Here is a 20,613-nt window from a genome sequence, read left to right on the forward strand (position 1 = left end):
ACGCTAAGTCACATTGCTTGCAAGGCTTGTGTGTGATGTTGTATTACCGAGTGGGCCTCGAGATACCTCTCCGTCACACGGAGTGACAAATCCCAGTCTCGATCCATACTAACGTAACGAACACCTTCGGAGATACCTGTAGAGCATCTTTATAGTCACCCAGTTACGTTGAGACGTTTGATACACACAAAGCATTCCTCCGGTGTCAGTGAGTTATATGATCTCATGGTCATAGGAACAAATACTTGACACGCAGAAAACAGTAGCAACAAAATGACACGATCAACATGCTACGTCTATTAGTTTGGGTCTAGTCCATCATGTGATTCTCCTAATGACGTGATCCAGTTATCAAGCAACAACACCTTGTATATAATCAGAAGACCCTGACTATCTTTGATCAACTAGCTAGCCAACTAGAGGCTTGCTAGGGACAGTGTTTTGTCTATGTATCCACACATGTCACTACAGGAATCAGCTTCTTTGCCGTCTGCCATCACAGACGGCAAAGACAATACCTCGGACGGCAAAGACAATATCACAGACGGCAAAGATTCTCACGGCCGGCAAAATTTCTGCGTCAGCCTACGACGGCATAGGACCTTCTTTGCCGTCTGCCCCCCCCCCCCAAAGCAGACGGCAAAGCTCTTTGCCGTCAGCTTTCGTTAGGAGCAGTCAGCAAAGTGCTTGAGACGGCAGCCGACAGGCGTTGCCTCCGTTAGGGGTTAATGGAGGCTTTGCCGTCTGCCTCCCCCTCCATCTTTGTCGACTGCCTCCCATCCACCCTTTGCCGTCTACCGTGGGGTGGCCCTTTGCCGTCTGCTCGCTGATGGCAAAGGGCTTTGCCATCTGCTGGCAGATGGCAAAGAGCCTGTATTGCTCCATTTTTTGTCTGTTTTCTTTTATTTCCCTACATTTTTATACTATATATATATACATATTTCATAGCATATATAGTTTTAGACATCTTCAACACATATATTTCACAGCATATATATTTCCAACATCATCATGAAATATTTAACAAGCTAGAGAACACATAGGCTAGCACAATATGTAGTTTCACATAGTTCATCCATATATATACATACATAAGTTTTACATTGTTCGTCAATACAAATGAAAAAACTAAACACTAACAGGGCATAGCATCAATGCCAGCTTCCATGAAATGATTCAAATCTGCAAAAAGGAGAGTAATTAAGAAAGTTAGAAGAAGTAGAAGAAGAAAAAAGAGTAAAAGAATAATAAGTAAAAGAAGAAGAAGAGGTAGAAGGTGCATATATGCGGGAATGTTCATTGCATATATGTAGACAACTTGTTAAGGCCTGACAAAAAAAATACTAATTAGTGTTTTAGTATATGCACTGTTAGCTCGCATTAGTGTTTTATAAATGATTCCTAACAGCTTTTGAACCAGAAATCTTATCAAATAGACCAACCAATCTTGTCTTAATACCAAAAAATAAACAAAAGTGTTGCGGCAAGTAGTGCAGTAAGACTATTCAGTTCAACATGATTTTAGTAGCTGAAACTTAGAAGTTTAGTTAACCACTTAGAGCACTAACTGAAGTAGGAATCATATCAACTAGCACCAAAAAGCGTGGCGACACGCCGCGCCCGTAGAGGCAATGGTAGATCGATAATGATAAATGGATGGTAAAATACAATGGTTACAATACTAATTTTGGAAGGCAAATTTCAGTGCTCATTAGTTTACATGAGCACAAACTCATGCACCAAAGCATACACCAACGCGATAATAATTAGGTTTAAACAGAATATGATGTTCCTTGCATACAAATTAGTATTTTTTTCAAAAAACTTCAAATTGAAGTCTGGAATTAAATAAAATGCCATACACATTGATGCATATTTATGGATCTTAGTTATTTGATGGGGAAGATAGACGTGGAGATAAATGACATTCGTATCAAGCTTAACAACGAACAACACTATTTCCCATAGTTGTTTGTGAGAGATATAGGTATTCAAATCACAATGTGTAAAAGAGGTGAACTAACAAAGGAAACCATCATATTTAAAAAAACGTAAAGGTAAGCATGGAGATGATATTGTTGTTAGGAGCATTGCATATTACCATGATGTGAGAGGGGTCTAGCCCAGCCAAGTCTGCAACTGTTGCTTATGTTAGCTCACATCGATTCTGCTCCGTCGCTTGTGATTTAAGGTGATAGGGTGTGCTGGTGGTTGCATAGTTGCAATAGTAATTAGTTTGCGGACCTAATATAAAGTTGTTACTATGGGAGTATCTGTAAAGACCTAATATAAAGTTTGCAGACCTAATAGTTGCAATAGTAATTAGTTTGCAGACCTAATATAAAGTTCTAATTAACGGTATACATATCAATCAGCGAATAAATTGAGGGAGAATAGGGGTACTTTGCCTCACCTATGGGAGTATCTTCATAGATGATTGGAGTGACAAGTTGAGGGTCCAACTCCAATACAGCTATGCTAAATACTAAGTCAGCAATCCATGTTAAACTACAAAGAACTCTGCTCCAAAGAAGCATGCCCAAACAACACCACATGGTTTGCTCACGTACGTCATGTATTAAACTAGATGAAGGGAACATGATTTGTGCTCCAGATATGGTGTGAACTAAGCTACTGGAGTATATAACTAGATGAAGAAAAACAATTACATGCACTCAAGCAAACATGTCAATTAATCATGTACAGAGTCTAGCCCGTTGGAGGGAAACAAAGAATAATCTAAAGTATTGGACATAAGCATGTGTACATACATTCGACATGAACAATAACCCTCTCAGCAAGACCAACCGCTGAAAACATTTGTCGCAGGTCAACGCCACCAGCTGGACATATTTGTCCATTTAGCTATAATCAACATCTGCATTTCTTTTTTAGTTTAATATAAAAATAATACTTGATTTGTATGTTCCATCATAATAAATATTTTTAGCAATAAACTTGATTTGTACTTCAGATATGGTGTGAACTAAACTACTGGAGTATATAACTACTGGAAGACAAGAATAGATGGCCGCATGCATCGATTGATGCAGAGGCCGGGGCTTTAACTCCTTTTCTAAAAAAGGAATAGTAAGATATGGAACTGTTATGTGAAGGGCACTCGTGTGAATTAAACTTAATAGAGCAATAAGTACATGAATGTTGGTTTCTCCTGGACAAGGGTAGCGGGAATGTACAGATATTCTGTGCAGTAGAATTGGGCATTTCTCAGGTGTAGCAGTTGTCACATAACCATATTAAATTGAAGTAAAAGGGAAGGATAGAATATTGAGACACTTTTCTTTATAAAATCTGTAAGAAAGGAATGAAGGAGGTTCTAACACTTGATGTTGACATGCTTACTGACCAGACAAAATGGGCTACTTGGTTTTTTTAAGTTGGCCTAAGAAATTTAGTATTCTACTTTATGAACAATCTACTATCCGGTCATGTCCGGACAGGACTCCACTAACTAAGCATCATGACAACGGCATGGGAAACATATCCACCAAATTTCCATCATGGCAATTGAACCGAACCCACTAGTTTTGCACCATGAACAACCAAATATGAATCCACCTTGTGGAATAGAAACTCCGCAGTTATGGAGACAGAAATGCATGATTTGGCACAGGCAGCCAAAATTTACCCATTCCAGCGAGAAACCATAACATAATCCTTAGTTTAATTTGAGAGGGAACATCAGAACATGTGTTGGCCAAAATATACTGACCACTAATACTAACTTGTAAACTGTATCCATTTCTTTACAAAAGGGTTTCCCCCTGCTTTGTGGCCAAAATATACTGACCACTAATACTAACTCTATATTTCAGTTGGTGCAGCAGCAACAAAGTGCCAATTTGGGTGATACTCTTACATGGCTTGAGCAATCCGAGAATACTTGGCAGGAAAACAAGGTTGAAATTAAGGAGTGGGGAGGAGCGGACGGGCAACAATTACTTGCGTTGGAGTACTTTTGCTCTTGCGTGGCGAGCCAAAGAGGAAGCAGTCGGCGGCGCAGGTGTCGTCACGGATGGCCTCGACGGCGGGCAGGACGTCTCGAGGTCGGTGTTGAGCAGCGGCAGGGCGGAGATGTCCATGTGCTCCACGTTAATCCCTGGGACCCCAACTCCTCACACACTGGCCGCGCTGGCAAGGGCGGCGAGGAAGCCGCGGGGCTCGAGGTTGGTGACGGTGGTGATGACGACCTTGTCGGTGGATTCGGAGTCGGTCGAAGGAGGAGTTGAGGTCGCGCGCGCAGGGGCATCCCGACGGTGATGGCCCAAGCATGGGCGATGGCAGCGATGAAGGTCAGGCCGGTGTTGGCGCGAGTGAGGGCGTTGACAGGAAATGAAGCTACTAAAACAAGCGAGCGAACGAGCACTCACCAACAATCATCCACTCGGGTGCACGTATGGTGCACTTGCCACGCCTCTTGAGCGCCACAGCGAGCCACAGAGGGACCTTGCTTGGAATTTGGGGGAAGAAGGGTCCGAAATCCCCCTACATGGTGAAGGTGAGTACAATGTTAGTCAAGACTGGCCAGATGTTTAGCACCACTTGACATTTGTCTATTGCTTGGCCTGTTGCAAAAAAAATGGTTCCCTGCAGATCCTTTAATGCTCCATTCAAAAATTGTTGCCAAAATTTTAGCCAACCCAGAGCGGAGGATTGCTTCACCAATGTTTGGCAGTAGAAACCAAACATACCAAGACATGACTGACCTCTAAAATTGGCCCAACCCTCTCAAAAATTCCCACATAATGATACTATACAGCAACCAACAGTCAGCAGAACATCGAAGTGTACCAGTGACTAGACAGCAAATGATGCATAAAGTATCTAGACAAGTATTGTGTTATAAATGGCCGGATAAAATCTGAAGAAATGGAGGTGCAGTGTATATAACTACTAGTGGACTAGGAGAAAAATACTGATAAGTAAAATTGAAAATTCGTTGAGAGCACGCCCGCAGATCATGTTGAGGGCCTCCATGCGGATGTTGGGGACGATCTCGGCGATCTCGTCCTCGGCCACGAACTCCACCTGCACCAACCAACCAGCCGCCATCACAAATGGAGCCAGCAGCGAGGGAACATGCCATCCTGGGTCGACAAGGATACATACAGATACGGGTGGGCGAATGGGTGGATTACCTCGGAGGGCGAGAAGAGGGAGAGATGCTGGTCGGACTGCCCCGCCATGGCGATTCGGGCGGAGAGCAGGGGCGGATCTGGATGGTGCGTCGGGTGCCTCGAAGTCGAACCCCAGTGGCTGAAGACCGAGACGGGGTGGAGATAGGTGAAACGTGACGCGCCGGCGAGGAAAAAGGGGAATGGCGACGGCGGCGGCGCCGCACGTGAGAGTGCTCGGCGCCGCACGTCAGGCCGGTGTTGGCGCAGGCGAGGGCGGCGAGGAAGGGCTTGACGGCTGCGGTGTGGTGGTGGTCATCTGAGTACTCGGTGCTGAGGGAGGAACCGAGTAGGGATTCAGTGGATGGGTGGGTGGAGGGGGAGTGGAGGCGCGCTGGCCACCAGTGGTGGTGGCCCTTGGTCTTGGCCCAGACCAGTTCCTCGGTGGCTAGGGTTTGGGGCGGGGGCTCGTTCTGCCTGTCGGATGGGAGCGGGGAGGAGAGGAAGAGGGGTCTGGATCTGGGAGAGAGAGAATGGGGATCGGGGAGGGCAGATGGAGGTGGAGAGATGGGGCGCTGTTAGAAGGCCGTCACCTTTGCCGTCCGCCTGGGGATAAGCTGACGACAAAGGGGTCGAGGCAGAAGGCAAAGAGGCCGATAAAGAGACCCCTGACGGTAAAGAGGATGGTTTTAGTTATGGTGATTTTTTGCCGTCTGTGTGAACCATCTTTGTCATCAGCCGTGTCTTTACTATCAGCTTATTCCATCTTTGCCATCTGCGTGCAGACGGCAAAGAATGCACTCATGGCAAAGAGTATCTTTGCCATCAGTTAGTTCTTTGCCATCTGTTTGCTGGTAGCTGATGGCAAAGAATCTCTTTGCCATCAGCCAGCAGACGGCAAAGATTAGGTAGATGGCAATTTCCCTGATTCCTGTAGTGTGTATATAAGTCTTCATTCAATACAATTATAGCATGGATAATAAACGATTATCTTGATACAGGAATTATAATAATAACTATATTTATTATTGCCTCTAGGGCATAATTCCAACACCTATATACTTGGTAAATGACGGAAGGCCTAGCCTTTTGCCGGGTGATTTGTTTCGTTATTGCCGCCTTAGTTTCGGCTACCGGTGTTTGATTCCATAACTGATCGCTCCTAACACGTTCGGGGTTGTTATGGGGACCCCCCTTGATAAATCGTGTAGTGTTAAGGCTTGTCCGGCAGGACCCAACATTGGTTTTAATTTGCTAATCACCTAATAATAATTTGCATAGGGAATAGCTACCCCGAGGATTTAATCAACAACCCACGCCGGTGCTCCTCATGAGTGTTGGTCCAAACTAGAGCATTGTGCGGGGCCAACTCAGGTCAACTTGAGTGATTTCTATCAGGCCACTGTGCGCGTGGCTTATCCGTCATGTCCTGAGACTGAGATACGCGGCTCTTATCGGGGTCGTCGACACGACGGGAGGTCCTGCTAGGTTCGTCTTACCTTAGCGATATATCTTGCGTATAGGAATCCCGGTGAAACTTTGGGTCTCCTCAAAGTTGAGGTTTTCCTCCAAGGAATCCAACAAGATCACGAGATTCGTGATAGAGGATTACTTTGCGGCACGTGACCATTTGTGATGGACTAGTTGTAGCACCCCTGCAGGGTTTAATCTTTCGGAAAGTTGTGCCCGCGGTTATGTGGCAAACATGGATAATTTGTTAACATCCGGTTCTAGATAACTTGAATTAACTATAATAAAACTACCAATTGTGTGCGTAACCATGACTGTCTCCTTCGAAGACCTCTCTTCGATCGGGAACACGGTGGGGTTATGTTTGACGTAAGTAGGTGTTTCAGGATCACTTAGTGATCACCTAGTCTTCGACCGCTCGCGTAGACCACCTTATCAATAACTCTTATCTTCGTAAGTTAGCCACCATATATGCTTAGGATGCTGCAACCTATACACTGAATCTTCCTCACCTAATAACTTGACTAGTTTCGGTACCAAGGTCATCCGATTGCTGAGTCCCCGTGGCTCACAGTTTACTACAACACCCCAACAGGTACAGGTACGCCCGACGCAGGAGATCCAGATGGCACGCAGCTGGCGTGGCAGTACGATGAGGAGAATGATAGTTTGTATGTGAACTATCCGAAGGACTGAGGCCGTGGTCGTGATCGTGGGCCAGCATGCGGGATATCATAGTCTTTTCCTTGTTTCATGTAGTCCGTAGCGGGACTAATTTGTCTGAATAATTGTGTGGATGTAAACCTTATATTATACTATGTGAGATGACAAATGTATGCCCTATTTGTTAATCTTCGTTTATGTATTTGCTATGATTATCTCCCTTGCGAAACGCTTAGATGCGTCTCTTTCCCTTTTAGGACAACGCCCCAAAATAGAAAAAGGCCGCATTTTAATCGTTACAAGTAATTACTAGGGATAACACTAGGTACCCATACCCACGTACCTGATGAGTATATTAGAATAAGGATATGAGAAAAATATTATATATTATATATAATATAGGAAAATTTCAAACCCATTGGATAAAATGAGTACGGATATAAAAAAATTAACACATGCCCATGTATCCGTGTACCCTAGTGACAAAAAATCCATGCAAAAGAAAGGATCACCGGTGCGTAAATCATTTCCTAGAACTGGTATGCACGAATAGCATCCTTCAGTTTCAACTTAAAACATCTCCAACAGAGACGCTAAATAAGCCTGCTTGGAAAAAGGCTTTTAACGTGTGCGGCCGAATCAACAACTCGAGTACACACGTAAAATTGGCACGCTCGCTAAACACATTCCGCGTGTCGAGTAGAACTACTTCACGCGTTGTTTTTTCCAGCGTCCACTACGGGACGCCGAACAACGACTCGTCTGCACGAATGTCCATCAACCGCCGGATCTGATATATCAACTCGCGCGCGCGACTTCCCCATCCTTTACGGCGACCCGTCGATGCTTCCCCCTGCCGTTCCCCACCTCGCGCGTCACTTCCCCCTCTTCCCCGGTGGCCGTCGCTGCTTCCTTCCCTGCGGCTGTCCCTGGAGCGCCTGGTCCGCCGACGAACAGCATCGGGCGAGGGTTTGCAGCTCGGCGTCCACAAGGTGTTTGACAGAACGCTTGCTAGATTAAATTTATTGTATATAAGTTTAATTATTTGTTTGAGTTGTAATAACAATTGAAGTGTTTTTTGATGAATTATTTTGTGCTTGTTTGATCTTCTTTGTTTCACATTGAATGTAAAATACTGTTTTCATTAGGCTCGTGCCCTATTTTCCCGCGCCTGATGAAGCGACGCTTTGACGTGCTAAAGATTTTCAGCGATAATGAAACAACTGTGTAGTCCGATACACAAAAAGGCAATTTTGATGTTGTAAAAATAATTTACATGCTGCGCCGTAGCGCGTTTTTTGGAGATGGTCTTAGCATGAAGCGTCTCACCAACCGGAAGACATGAGGCCGTCAATAACGAAATGATAGTCAGTCACGTGATTGTTGTTTGGGTCAGCGATGACGGAAGGCCTTGATAGTCAAATCGATAGTTGTTGGATGGGAGAACTCGCAACACACATTTTCACCGCTCAAGCCCAAGTTCCGTAACTCTAGCATTTTTGCAAGCCCAATCCATGTTCTCACCAGCCATGCACCAAACATATAACTGACGCCGTGATGACCAGGAGATCATATTTCTTCCTCCAATCACCACGAGCGTTGACATTCATGAGAGTTCGCCGGCAAACGGAAGTGCCCCACCATGTCGCTCATGATCATGGCCACGGTTGTAGCCCTTGCTCTGTGCTTCGCCCCTGCAATGGGTGCAGCGGCGACAGTCTCGGCGCGGCGTCCGCTGCGGGGCAACGACACGCTGGTCTCGGCACAGGGCAGGTTCGAGCTCGGCCTGTTCAGCCCCGCTGGCAGCTCCGGCGACAGGTTCTACCTCGGGATCTGGTACAAGAACATCCCCGGCCAGACCGTCATATGGGTCGGCAACCGGGCAAGTCCTCTGTCTGGCCTCGCCTCCGCTGAGCTCCGGGTGTCCGCCGACGACGGCAACCTCGAGCTCGTCGGTCCCACCGGCGCCTCAGCCTCGCCGGTCGTCGTGTGGTCTTCGAACCGGTCATCGTCTTCTTCTCTGTCGTCATCACCGGGGTCGAACACGGCCGAGATCCGCAACGACGGCAACCTGGTCCTTGTCGACGGCGGGAACTATTCCAACGTGTTGTGGCAAAGCTTCGACCACCCGACGGACACGCATGTGCCGGGGGCGTGGATCGGCGAGAACAAGCTCACCGGCGAGTACCAGACGCTGACGTCGTGGCGGAACGCCCAAGACCCTGCGCCAGGGATGTTCACAGACATCATAGACCCCAACGGCACGAGCGAGTTCTTCTACATGTGGAACAGATCCCGCGCGTACTGGCGGAGTGGCGTCTGGACGGGGCAAATCTTCGAGAGGCTGCCGGATGCGACGGAGAGCATCACGTCGTACGAGGAGACGCCTGCGTACCGGCGTCTCACCAATGTCATCACAGACAACGCAACCATCACACGACTGGTGCTCGACCTCACCGGGCAAGCGAAGCTGTACATCTGGGTGCCCGCAACACAGAGCTGGCAATTGTTCTGGAGCGCGCCCACCATGCAGTGCGAGGTGTACGCGCTCTGCGGCGCGTTCGGCGTCTGTGAGCACAGGAGTCAGCTCCCATGCCGGTGCCCGCCCGGGTTCGCTCCAGTGTCGGAGGAGGACTGGACGCTCAGTGACTGGAGTGGTGGCTGCCGTCGGAGCTCACCGCTGACTTGCGCGCACAATGTGTCGATGATGGACGGGTTCCTAGCGCTGCCGGACATGAAGCTCCCCGACGGCTCGCTCGCCGTGGGCGCCGCCCAGAGCAAAGCAGAATGCGAATCGACTTGCCAAAATAGCTGCTCTTGCCAGGCTTACGCCTTCTCCTCCGGTGGCGGGGGGTGCACCGTGTGGCATGGAGAGATCCGCAACCTTGAGCAGCTCTATGCGGATTCCGGCGTCTCCGGGTCAGAACTCCATCTCCGGCTTTCACAAGAAGGATTGGATATTCTACATGGCGCAGATAGCAAGAAACGGGAGAGAACATTATGGTTTGTTCTTGGCATCCCATTTGCCGGAGTTGCAACATTGGGCGCATCGGTGATACTCGCCTGGAGGTTTCTCCTTGCCCGGCGGAGACGACTGGCCAGCATGGAATACGAGAAGGGATCCTCCTTGACCGTATATAGTTACGAGGACCTCCGTGCCACCACGAAGAACTTCTCGGAGCGTCTGGGCGGCGGCAGTTTTGGCTCAGTGTACCGCGGTGTCTTGAAGCGGCATGAGGGCGACAATGCAATCCAAGTCCAAGTGGCAGTGAAGAAGCTTGAAGGTCTTGGTGGGCAGCAGGGCGACAAGCAGTTCCGAGCCGAGGTGAGCACGTTGGGGCTCATCCAACACGTGAACCTTGTACGGCTCCTCGGGTTCTGCTCCTCCGGCGACGAGAAGATGCTGGTGTACGAGTACATACCCAGAGGCTCCCTCGACCGCTATCTCTTTGACGACGGCGGCATGAACCTTAGCTGGCGCGAACGATACCGCATCATGATCGGCGTGGCAAAAGGGCTGGCCTACCTGCACCACGGTTGTCATGAGTGCATCATACACTGCGACATCAAGCCGGAGAACATCCTCCTGGACGAGGACATGTCCCCGAGGATCGCCGACTTTGGGATGGCAAAGCTGGTGAGAAGGGACTTCAGCCATGCTCTGACGACGATGCGGGGCACCATCGGGTACCTAGCGCCGGAGTGGATCTCCGGGCAGCCCATCAACGCCAAGGCAGATGTGTACAGCTTTGGAATGGTGCTATTCGAGCTCATCTCGGGACGACGAAACTCTAAAGGATACAGCGAGGTGGAGGCCATAGGGAGTGAGAGCAGTGATTCATGGACCTTCTTCCCCGTGTGGGTTGCGGGAAAGGTCATGGAAGGGGAGGTGAGCGCCGTGATAGACTCGCGACTACGCGGCAACGTGACACCTGAGGAGCTGGAGCGAGCGTGCTGGGTTGCTTGTTGGTGCATCCAGGACGAAGAGGCGCGACGGCCGAGCATGGCGCAGGTCGTGCAGGCGCTGGAAGGCGTCGTTCAGGTCCATGCGCCGCCGGTACCTCCGGCGTTGCAGCACCTCGTCACGCTCACGTGATCCACACGCAGTTAGAGGGTTCATTTTATTTAATTTTCCCATTTTGAACTGGCCGTTGGAATCATTAATTGTACGTACTACCCGGTCAAGCTTGGTAAGCTATTCGAACAACCAACCATTGATAATTGAACTGAAGCGTTATAGCCATAGAAGTCTCTTTCTGGGTGTCAATGTCTCTAGCTAGAAACCCCTCTCACGGTCTTTGACGCCGTTATGTCTACTACCTAAAGAAAAACGCAAGGTTCCTTTCCTTGCCAACGGATCTCGTTCCGCTCCATAGTTTGGTCCGCTCGTTCATTTTTATTTGTTTATATAGCAAATAGATCCACGTTCTTTATTTTCACATGGCATTATACTTATATATCGAAGATGGTCTCACTATGGTCAATTCTAGGACGTCTCTCTCTCTTTCTCTCTCTCGCACACACACTCGCTTAAAATAAGATGTGAAATATATTGATTTTTCCTATGAGATTTTTCAGAGGAGAGCATGCGTGCTTATCAATATTTTCTGTTCTCTCAATCTAATTTTAATGAGTGTTCTATTTGCAATTCGGATCGTCGTCGGTACATAAGAAAAACGAACCATGCACTATAGAAGTTTGCACCAAAAATAATATTAAAAATTATTTAAGAACTAAAAGTAACATCATATTTAGATTCTACACATTTTTCTAATCAAATTTCATATATAACATGTTAAAATCGAATTTGCAGTTTAAAAGATAAGAATAAGTTTGTTTTAGATAAACTACGGATTGATTAACCGAAAAAGGCAGGGGGTTTTCTTTTAAAATAAAATAAGGATCCGGTTGACTTAAATATGGATGGCGGATTTTTTACCTGAAACAACAGGGGCTTTCTGGAAGAAAAAACGGTTCGGCCGTGTCTTAAATCGTGTGTTGCGAGTTAATTTACAAAAGATACACTAGTAAAAAAAGAGGCTTTCGGCCGGAGTGGCAAAATCCATTAGCCCCGGGTCGAAATAAACCCGAGACCAATGCGAGGCATTGGTCCCAGTTCGAGCTGCCAGGGCCTCACAGGGCAATAGTTCCGGTTCGGTTCGACGCATTAGTCCCTGTTCGTGCCAAAAACCAGGACTAAAGATCCAGCAAAAGACACGTGGCGTGCCCCGGAGCATTAGTCCCGGTTGGGAGCTGGAACCGGGACTAAATGGTAGGCTATTAGTCTCGGTTTTAGACAAAAACCGGGACTAAATTTTGCCTATATATACCCCCGCCCCTGCCACCCTCTCCTCTAATTTTTGGTTGTTGAGGTGTGCATGCCATGCTCTTGCCACCCTTCTATTTCATGCACATGAGGTGTTCGATGAAATGCCCGAGCCACACTACTTAAGCTTTCTCCTCTCCAAGCTCGACCTCCAATCTCCATTTTTCTTTAATATTTGTCTAGGCACTAGTGGGAACGGGGCCTTTAGCCCCGGCCCGTAAGGGGCTTTAGTCCCGGTTCACCAACCGGGACTAAAGGGGTGGGACTAAAGGCCTAACCTTTAGTCCCGGCCCTGTTACAAGCCGGGTCTAAAGGTGCTCCACGTGGGCGCCTCGTAGCGCCCCAGGGGCAGGACCTTTAGTCCCGGTTCATTACACGGGCCGGGACTAAAGAGTTTTAGATTTTGCTTATTTTCGTGTTTTTTTAATGAAATTATTTTTGGGTTTTAGGGTTTTAGGGTTTAGGTATTCGGGAGATTAACGTGATGCCCCGTTTGGTGTTCGGGAATTAGTTTTCATATAATTTAAATAGAAATAATTATGCATATATATATATATATATATATAAGGTTAACTTATCTTACAAGCGAGCATATATATACAATTATATGGAGATCTGAATTATTGGGACTAGAGCCCATCTATTCGATTACATGGACGAACATCAGTAATGGCCCCTAGCTACACTAAATCGTCCTTTGTCATCTATAGCTTCCGTCCTCAGAAAGGTCGCAACCTCCTCTGCAACAACAATCGCGCGTTGCTCTGGTAGGACCTTCGTCGTCATGGCCGTGTGCTATATAAGAAGAGGAGATGAATATGAATATCAATCATGATAACAAAGAATGACGGGTAAAAATAGAGGTGTGAATGTTCATTGCTTACGTCGAATCTGTGATCCTTGTGCTCAGAGATAAACGTGTGAATGGTCTCGCAAACATAGTATCCGCATAGATGCGTTCTCCGTGGCTGCTGGTCGCACTTTACGAGAATAGAATATATATAATCAAAATAATAATCTAGCATCATAAATGTATTGAAAATAGAAGTATATCATACTACTACTTACCTGAGCCGCTCTAAAGGTCAGCTTCTCATGCTCGATACCGGGAGTCACGCACTTGAACCGCTTCCAAACCCTGCCCGACAAGGATAATGATTTGCTAAGTTTTTCATTAACTGATATATCAGAAAATCATCGAAAGAGACCGATAGAGCGCAAGAATGATTGAAATTACCCTTGGAGCATGTCCTGCAGGCTTTGGAACTGTTCCAAGGGTCTCGATAATGGGTCGAAGGCATCAACTCTTCCCTTATCAATTTGAATGTCCAACAGAATCCAATGGAAGCTGCACATGTATATATATATATATGTGTGTGTGTGTGTGTGTGTGTGTGTTAGTAACTTATCAATTACACTTATAAGTGAATGGACACAACAGAGTAAAGACCCTCACCTGAAGTTGTATGGAAACAGTATGTGGTCACAGAAATTTTGATCTGTTAGAAACCTTAGAAGGTTTTCCTCCGTCTCCTTGGGATAATTAGTTAGCGTCGCTATATGTATTTTATCTGGGTCAATAAACCCAATATTTAGGATGCTCTTACTTTTACAATCCAGAATCTTCATTCTGCATAATAGAGTACAAGTTATATATAGACAACGAATTGAAATAACTAAACAAGTTATATGTAGATAACGAATTGAAAAACTTACAGACAATAGCAACTCATAAGCGATTTGTCGAGGGCGTCGCCATTGTACATCTCGAAGAGTTCATCAAAGTCGATATGGATTTGTTCGGGGCGGCCGTAGTACTCCTCTAGGATACTCAGCACGATCATCGTTCTCCCATTCTTTGATTCACTTAAGTACCATTGATGCAAGTAACGCATATTTGTTGGGAGATCATCTTTGCTGACAAAGGCTCACCCATGACAAACTGTGGCTTAGGGGCTACCACAGCCTTGGGTATCCTGTCGTCTTGGGAAGCCAGCAAATCTTCAACCGAGACACCACATGCAGCCGCCAACTCCTTTGCTCTTTCAAAAGCTAGCCCCTGCACCGGAGGGGGAACATTCTCGGTTAACACCTTGAGGGGTGGGATCGAATGTTTGGCATGTTGTCCAAGCTGAGGAACGTCTGATTTTTTCTTGCTTGTAGTTGAACTTGATTTGCTCCCACTTGCACTTGCACGTGATCTGCTCTTTTTCACTTCCTTCTGCAATGTGCGTGTATAGTCATCAGGCTTATGGTGTAAGTCATACTGTGATGAAAGGGTCGTGAAGTATTTTGCAAATGCTATTTGCTTCTCGGTGTATTCCGGGCGGGGCTCGGGTTCCTTCTTTTTCATCTGCGCATCATGATGTTCCTTTGCTATCCTGGCGTTTTCCTCGGGGGTACGATCATAAGGTCTGATAGGAAGATTAGCATGACGTACCTTTGGGAGGGGCGACCGTTTGCGCTTTGGGGTGCTCTGTGGCTTAGAAATCGTCGGTGGAGCGTTCTTGGTGGCACGCTCGCGCTTAGTATCCGGAGCGGGCGGCGGCGGAGACGGACGACCCAAGTACGGCGGCGGTGATCGAGATGGACTCATGTTGTGCTGGCCGACGTCATGTGGAGGGCTTGCACGTGATCTGCTCTTTTTCACTTCCTTCTGTAATGTGCGTGTATAGTCATCAGGCTTATGGTGTAAGTCATACTGTGATGGAAGGGTCGTGAAGTATTTTGAAAATGCTATTTGCTTCTCGGTGTATTCCGGGCGGGGCTCGGGTTCCTTCTTTTTCATCTGCGCATCATGATGTTCCTTTGCTATCCTGGCGTTTTCCTCGGGGGTACGATCATCAGGTTTGATAGGAAGATTAGCATGACGTACCTTTGGGAGGGCGACCGTTTGCGCTTTGGGGTGCTCTGTGGTTTAGGAATCGTCGGTGGAGCGTTCTTGGTGGCACGCTCCCGCTTTGTATCCGGAGCGGGCGGCGGCGGAGACGGACGACCCAAGTCCAGCGGCGGTGATCGAGATGGACTCGTGTTGTGCTGGCCGACGTCATGTGGAGGGCTTGGAGGTCATGGAGGTGTAGGTGACCTGCGACGACTCGGAGGCGGTGTTGTCCTTGGGGCGAGCGTGGAAGCTTGATGTAGTTCTTGTCCCATAGGATGACTCCACCCAGTACTTCTCCGAGTGTCCTCTCATCTTCGGGTCCAGCTATGTCGAGCTCCATATCATTAAACCCCGTCATGGTTTCATCCACCCCGACTTTAGCAAAGCCAGCTGGAATCTCACGGCCATGCCAGCGTGCATCAGGGCCAGAAGGTAAAGCTTGTCTGACGGCCACCTTCATGGATATGTTCTTGAATTTCTGATGGAGTTCACATGATGTTGACTCCTTGATTCCATCCACGGGGTAGCCGGGACCGCCCTCTATCATTCTTCGTTCATCGTCGGGCGGGGTCTCAGATTCAGTCATGCTGCTTTTCCGCTTAGATGGGGCGCCGGTAATATCAAGTGCAGGATCTTCCTGGCGCGGTACTCCTCTAAGCTCATCAATCTGCTTCTGTTGCTCGTTAATCCTGGCAAGCAACTGGTTGAACTTGTCATTCTCCTCATCCTGCTGCCGCTTCTTTGCTCTCTCTCGGCTTATGTAAGTGTCTTGGTCTCTGGCAAACCCAAGCCACCACGGGTAAGAAGGACCGAAGCCTCGCGTTCATCCTCCATGTTCGTCATAGCCGACGACCAGTGTGAGCAAATCTTTATCTCTATCTGCAGTGAACTTTCTTTGTCCCTCCTTAATTTCTTTCACTATCCTTTTCAAATTCTCCCTGGGTATCCTAAGATCGTCATTGCAGATGAGGTCCCCTGTTGTTTCGTCGTACGACCCACCATGCGCAAGGAACCAATTTCTTGCTCTCAATTCCCACTCATCACGGAGTGGTTCAGGTACGATGCCTTTATCTATCAGATCTTGCTCTTTCTTATCCCACTTTGGGATGGCAGTCTCATAGCCCCCTGGCCCCAGCTTGTGGTGATATTTCTTCTTGTCGGCATTTATCTTGTTCTTTTCTGATAATGCCTGGGCATCTTCTGACTCCTTGTACTCTTGAAATTCCTTCCAGTGATTCGCCTGCTTGGCTAGATACCCCTCGAATACTGGCACTTTCTTTGTCTTCAGATAGTTTTTCCATAGCTTCTTCTTCCAGCTACGGAACAGTTCGGCCATCTTCTTTAGAGTCCACTGCTTGACTTTGGCCCTCAGTTTGTCTGCGGCGTCTTCATTCTCACATTCTGGCAGGTTGAAATGTGACATGAGATCATTCCAAAGATTATCTTTGTACCTTTCGGCGACATAGTCACTATCGGCTGCCCCTTTGCGCTTGTTCCACTCCCGAACGCTGATCGGGACGTGATCCCTAACGAGAACTCTGCATTGTTTCTTGAATGTGTCAGCAGCATTCTTAGGAAGCTTGGGTTCGCCCGTAGGCATTATCACCTCAAAGGTGTAATGCGTCCGTGCATCCAACTTTCTAATCGGGCCTCGTTTCGTAGATTTGCTCGATGTGGAGGCCTAAGAGGGAGAAACATTCGTCAAATGAATGTATATGTATACAATATAGAGCTATCTCCAATATTTTTCACATATTACTAACCCTAATAATCTAGCACAAACCTAATAACAATAGGAATTAAATGACAAAAAAATCTTTTTCTTCTTTTCTTCCCTTTTTCTTCCTTTCTTCTCCTTTTTCTTCCTTTCTTCTCCTTTTTCTTCCTTTCTTCCCTTTTTCTTCTTTTCTTCTCCTTTTTCTTCTTTTCTTCTCTCCTTCCCTTTTTCTTCCTTTCTTCTCCTTTTTCTTCCATTCTTCTCCTTTTTCTTCCTTTCTTCTCCTTTTTCTTCTTTTATTCTCCTTTTTCTTCCTTTCTTCTCCTTTTTCTTCTTTGCTTGTGCTGGCCGGAGTGTTGAGGATGAGGGGGCGTGGGGCTTACCGGCCGGAGGTGTCGACGGCGCGCGGCGAGGAGGGCGGCGCGCGGCGAGGAGGACGGCAGCGGCGAGGAGGACGACGACGACGGCGAGGAGGACGGCAGGCGGCGGCGAGCAGGACGGCGGGCAGCCTGATGGCGTCGTCGAGTTCGTCGCTAGCTGTGCCGCGTCGGGCAGGAGAACAAGAGGAAGAAGAAGAGAAATGGATGATTTGGGTTTGAAATTTTCTAACTCCCGCTTATACAGGTGGATCTTTAGTCCCGATTCGGGGCTCGATCCGGGACTAAAGACCCCTTTAGTCCCGGGTGGGGCCACGACCCGGGACTAAAGGCCCTTTTTTGGCAGACCAGAAGGCGGGAGGCAGCGGCCTTTAGTCCCGGGGCGTGGCAAGAACCGAGACTAAAGTGTTGCCTATATAAACCCTCGCCCTTGCCCACCATATCCCCTATTTTTTGGTTGTTGAAGTGTGACCATGCCATGCTCTTGCCACTCTAGTTCATGCACATGACGTGTTCGATGAAATGTCCGAGCCACTCTACTTAAGCTTTCTCCTCTCCAAGCTCGACCTCCAAGCTCCATTTTCCTTAATATTTGTCTAGGTTTGGCCGTGCACCAACTGCACAAGTGTTTTAAAAGGTTAGCTACTTCATCCTTTCATTTGTCACTGCTAGTGTAGCTCATTTCAAATGCTCAAATTAACTTCTTAGAGTCTGCACATGCGTAGGGTGCCGTCCCGTGCCCGTCCTCACCATTTTTGATCGCCCCATGCCGATCTCGTCGCGAGCACCACCGTGGTGAGCCTCTTGTTCTTATCTTCTTTTTAAAAGAAAAAAATCTTACTTGTACGATTTAGATACATACTTGTATAAATTACTCACTTTCATTATTTTTTGTTATTATATAGTGCGATGGTTTTGGTATCCGCCTCCGTCGGCCCTCGTCCTGTCTATGATTCGGATGTGGTATATATTATCTTTTACAACTATTTGTTTTATTTAGTGTTTATGACAATTATGACGACCAACGTGACATATATTTTTTTAATCTAGGAGGTATGTGAACCGGAAATTCCAACCCACATAAAAATTCTTGTCGAGAAGTTAAATTTGGTTGAAAAAAAAACAAATACTTGAAGAAAAAATTGAAAATAATTGAGGATAAGAATATGGAACTGGAGTTGCATGTCGTCGATGTCATCGATGATCGCAAGATGAAGATCGATGCGATGCGGTTGAAGATGGATGCAATGCGCTTGAAGATTAGGAATATTAGAAAATATGCCATTGATAAAGAGGCTTGGTATCATTATGCTGTTGGGTCAATTGTTACCTTAGTTGCGATTTTGATCGCGTTTGTTGTTGCATTTAAATGTTTTACATAGTTGTATGTTGTTTTATGAGAGAACTTTATGTATTTATTTTTTGCAATAATAACATTTGATCACTACTGTTCTTTGGCTTTAATGTGATGATGAACTTGTATTAATTTGGTCATATGTTCTGCAATGGTTTTTTGAGCTAGTTGACCCTGAAATTGAAAAGCACTACAAATGAACTCTAAAAATATTGAAAGTTGGCATGCTATCATCATTTCACCCACATAGCATGTGTTAAAAAGTTGAGAGGGCTACGACAAAAACTGGATGCACTTCGTGTACAAAACGGACAATCTCTCTCGAAGTATGAGGGTTTCGAACGAGAACTCATCTCTTACAAAGGGATTTCACTTTTTTGAACTTATTTGAACTCCATACTTTTTGTGTGTTCAAAATGCACCATTCAAAGGCACATCACAAAATTTCAACAATTTCTGACTTCATTTGGTATATTTCGTGCTTTTTTTTTGAGCTAGCTGACCCTGAAATTGAAAAGCACTACAAATGAACTCTGAAAATGTTGAAAGTTGGCATGCTATCATCATTTCACCCACATAGCATGTGTTAAAAAGTTGAGAGGGCTACGACAAAAACTGGATGCACTTCGTGTACAAAACGGACAATCTCTCTCGAAGTATCAGGGTTTCGAACGAGAACTCATCTCTTACAAAGGGATTTCATTTTTTTGAACTTATTTGAACTCCATACTTTTTGTGTGTTCAAAATGCACCATTCAAAGGCACATCATAAAATTTCAACAATTTCTGACTTCATTTGGTATATTTCGTGCATTTACTTATTTATTTTTAGCTAGTTGACCCTGAAATTGAAAAGCACTACAAATGAACTCTGAAAATGTTGAAAGTTGGCATGCTATCATCATTTCACCCACATAGCATGTTTAAAAAAGTTGAGAGGGCTACGACAAAAACTGGATGCACTTCGTGTACAAAACGGACAATCTCTCTCGAAGTATCACGGTTTCGAACGAGAACTCATCTCTTACAAAGGGATTTCATTTTTTTGAACTTATTTGAACTCCATACTTTTTTTTGTGTTCAAAATGCACCATTCAAAGGCACATCACAAAATTTCAACAATTTCTGACTTCATTTGGTATATTTCGTGCATTTACTTTTTTTTTTGAGCTAGTTGACCCTGAAATTGAAAAGCACTACAAATGAACTATGAAAATGTTGAAAGTTGGCATGCTATCATCATTTCACCCACATAGCATGAGTTAAAAAGTTGAGAGGGCTACGACAAAAACTGGATCCACTTCGTGTACAAAACGGACAATCTCTCTCGAAGTATCAGGGTTTGGAACGAGAACTCATCTCTTACAAAGGGATTTCATTTTTTTGAACTTATTTGAACTCCATACTTTTTGTCTGTTCAAAATGCACCATTCAAAGGCACATCACAAAATTTCAACAATTTCTGACTTCATTTGGTATATTTCGTGCATTTACTTATTTTTTTTGAGCTAGTTGACCCTGAAATTGAAAAGCACTACAAATGAACTCTGAAAATGTTGAAAGTTGGCATGCTATCATCATTTCACCCACATAGCATGTGTTAAAAAGTTGAGAGGGCTACGACAAAAACTGGATACACTTCGTGGACAAAACGGACAATCTCTCTCGAAGTATCGGGGTTTCGAACGAG

General features: G+C 46.1%; 2 protein-coding genes and 1 pseudogene across 2 annotated transcripts; 1 reads left to right on the forward strand and 2 right to left on the reverse strand.

Annotated features, from left to right (window-relative positions):
• Positions 1-3,660: 3,660 nt before the first annotated feature.
• LOC123413005 lies at positions 3,661-4,293 on the reverse strand (annotated as a pseudogene).
• Positions 4,294-4,362: 69 nt separating this feature from the next.
• Positions 4,363-5,207, reverse strand: LOC123409397 (DNA replication complex GINS protein PSF2-like). Its single transcript, XM_045102314.1, has 3 exons — positions 5,160-5,207; positions 4,969-5,049; positions 4,363-4,506 (listed from the first exon to the last, which is right to left on the reverse strand). Exons 1-3 carry the CDS (start codon positions 5,205-5,207, stop codon positions 4,363-4,365), a joined length of 273 nt encoding a protein of 90 aa, XP_044958249.1.
• Positions 5,208-8,742: 3,535 nt separating this feature from the next.
• LOC123411423 (G-type lectin S-receptor-like serine/threonine-protein kinase At2g19130) lies at positions 8,743-11,513 on the forward strand. The gene has a single exon (XM_045104364.1). It carries the CDS (start codon positions 8,911-8,913, stop codon positions 11,362-11,364), a length of 2,454 nt encoding a protein of 817 aa, XP_044960299.1. The 5' UTR covers positions 8,743-8,910; the 3' UTR covers positions 11,365-11,513.
• Positions 11,514-20,613: the final 9,100 nt, after the last annotated feature.

Source organism: Hordeum vulgare, chromosome 7H (genome assembly GCF_904849725.1).
Source record: "Hordeum vulgare subsp. vulgare chromosome 7H, MorexV3_pseudomolecules_assembly, whole genome shotgun sequence".
In the NCBI taxonomy this organism is placed as follows: Eukaryota; Viridiplantae; Streptophyta; class Magnoliopsida; order Poales; family Poaceae; genus Hordeum; species Hordeum vulgare.

What these genes read in the sequence shown, in the direction of transcription:
- LOC123409397 (XM_045102314.1), bottom strand. Translation starts at nt 5,207, where the DNA reads ATGGCGGGGCAGTCCGACCAGCATCTCTCCCTCTTCTCGCCCTCCGAG. An exon ending in CCCTCTTCTCGCCCTCCGAG is followed by an intron (nt 5,050 to 5,159) that starts GTAATCCACCCA and finishes TGGTTGGTGCAG; the next exon opens with GTGGAGTTCGTGGCCGAGGA. An exon ending in TCAACATGATCTGCGGGCGT is followed by an intron (nt 4,507 to 4,968) that starts GCTCTCAACGAA and finishes TTCACCATGTAG; the next exon opens with GGGGATTTCGGACCCTTCTT.
- LOC123411423 (XM_045104364.1), top strand. Translation starts at nt 8,911, where the DNA reads ATGTCGCTCATGATCATGGCCACGGTTGTAGCCCTTGCTCTGTGCTTC.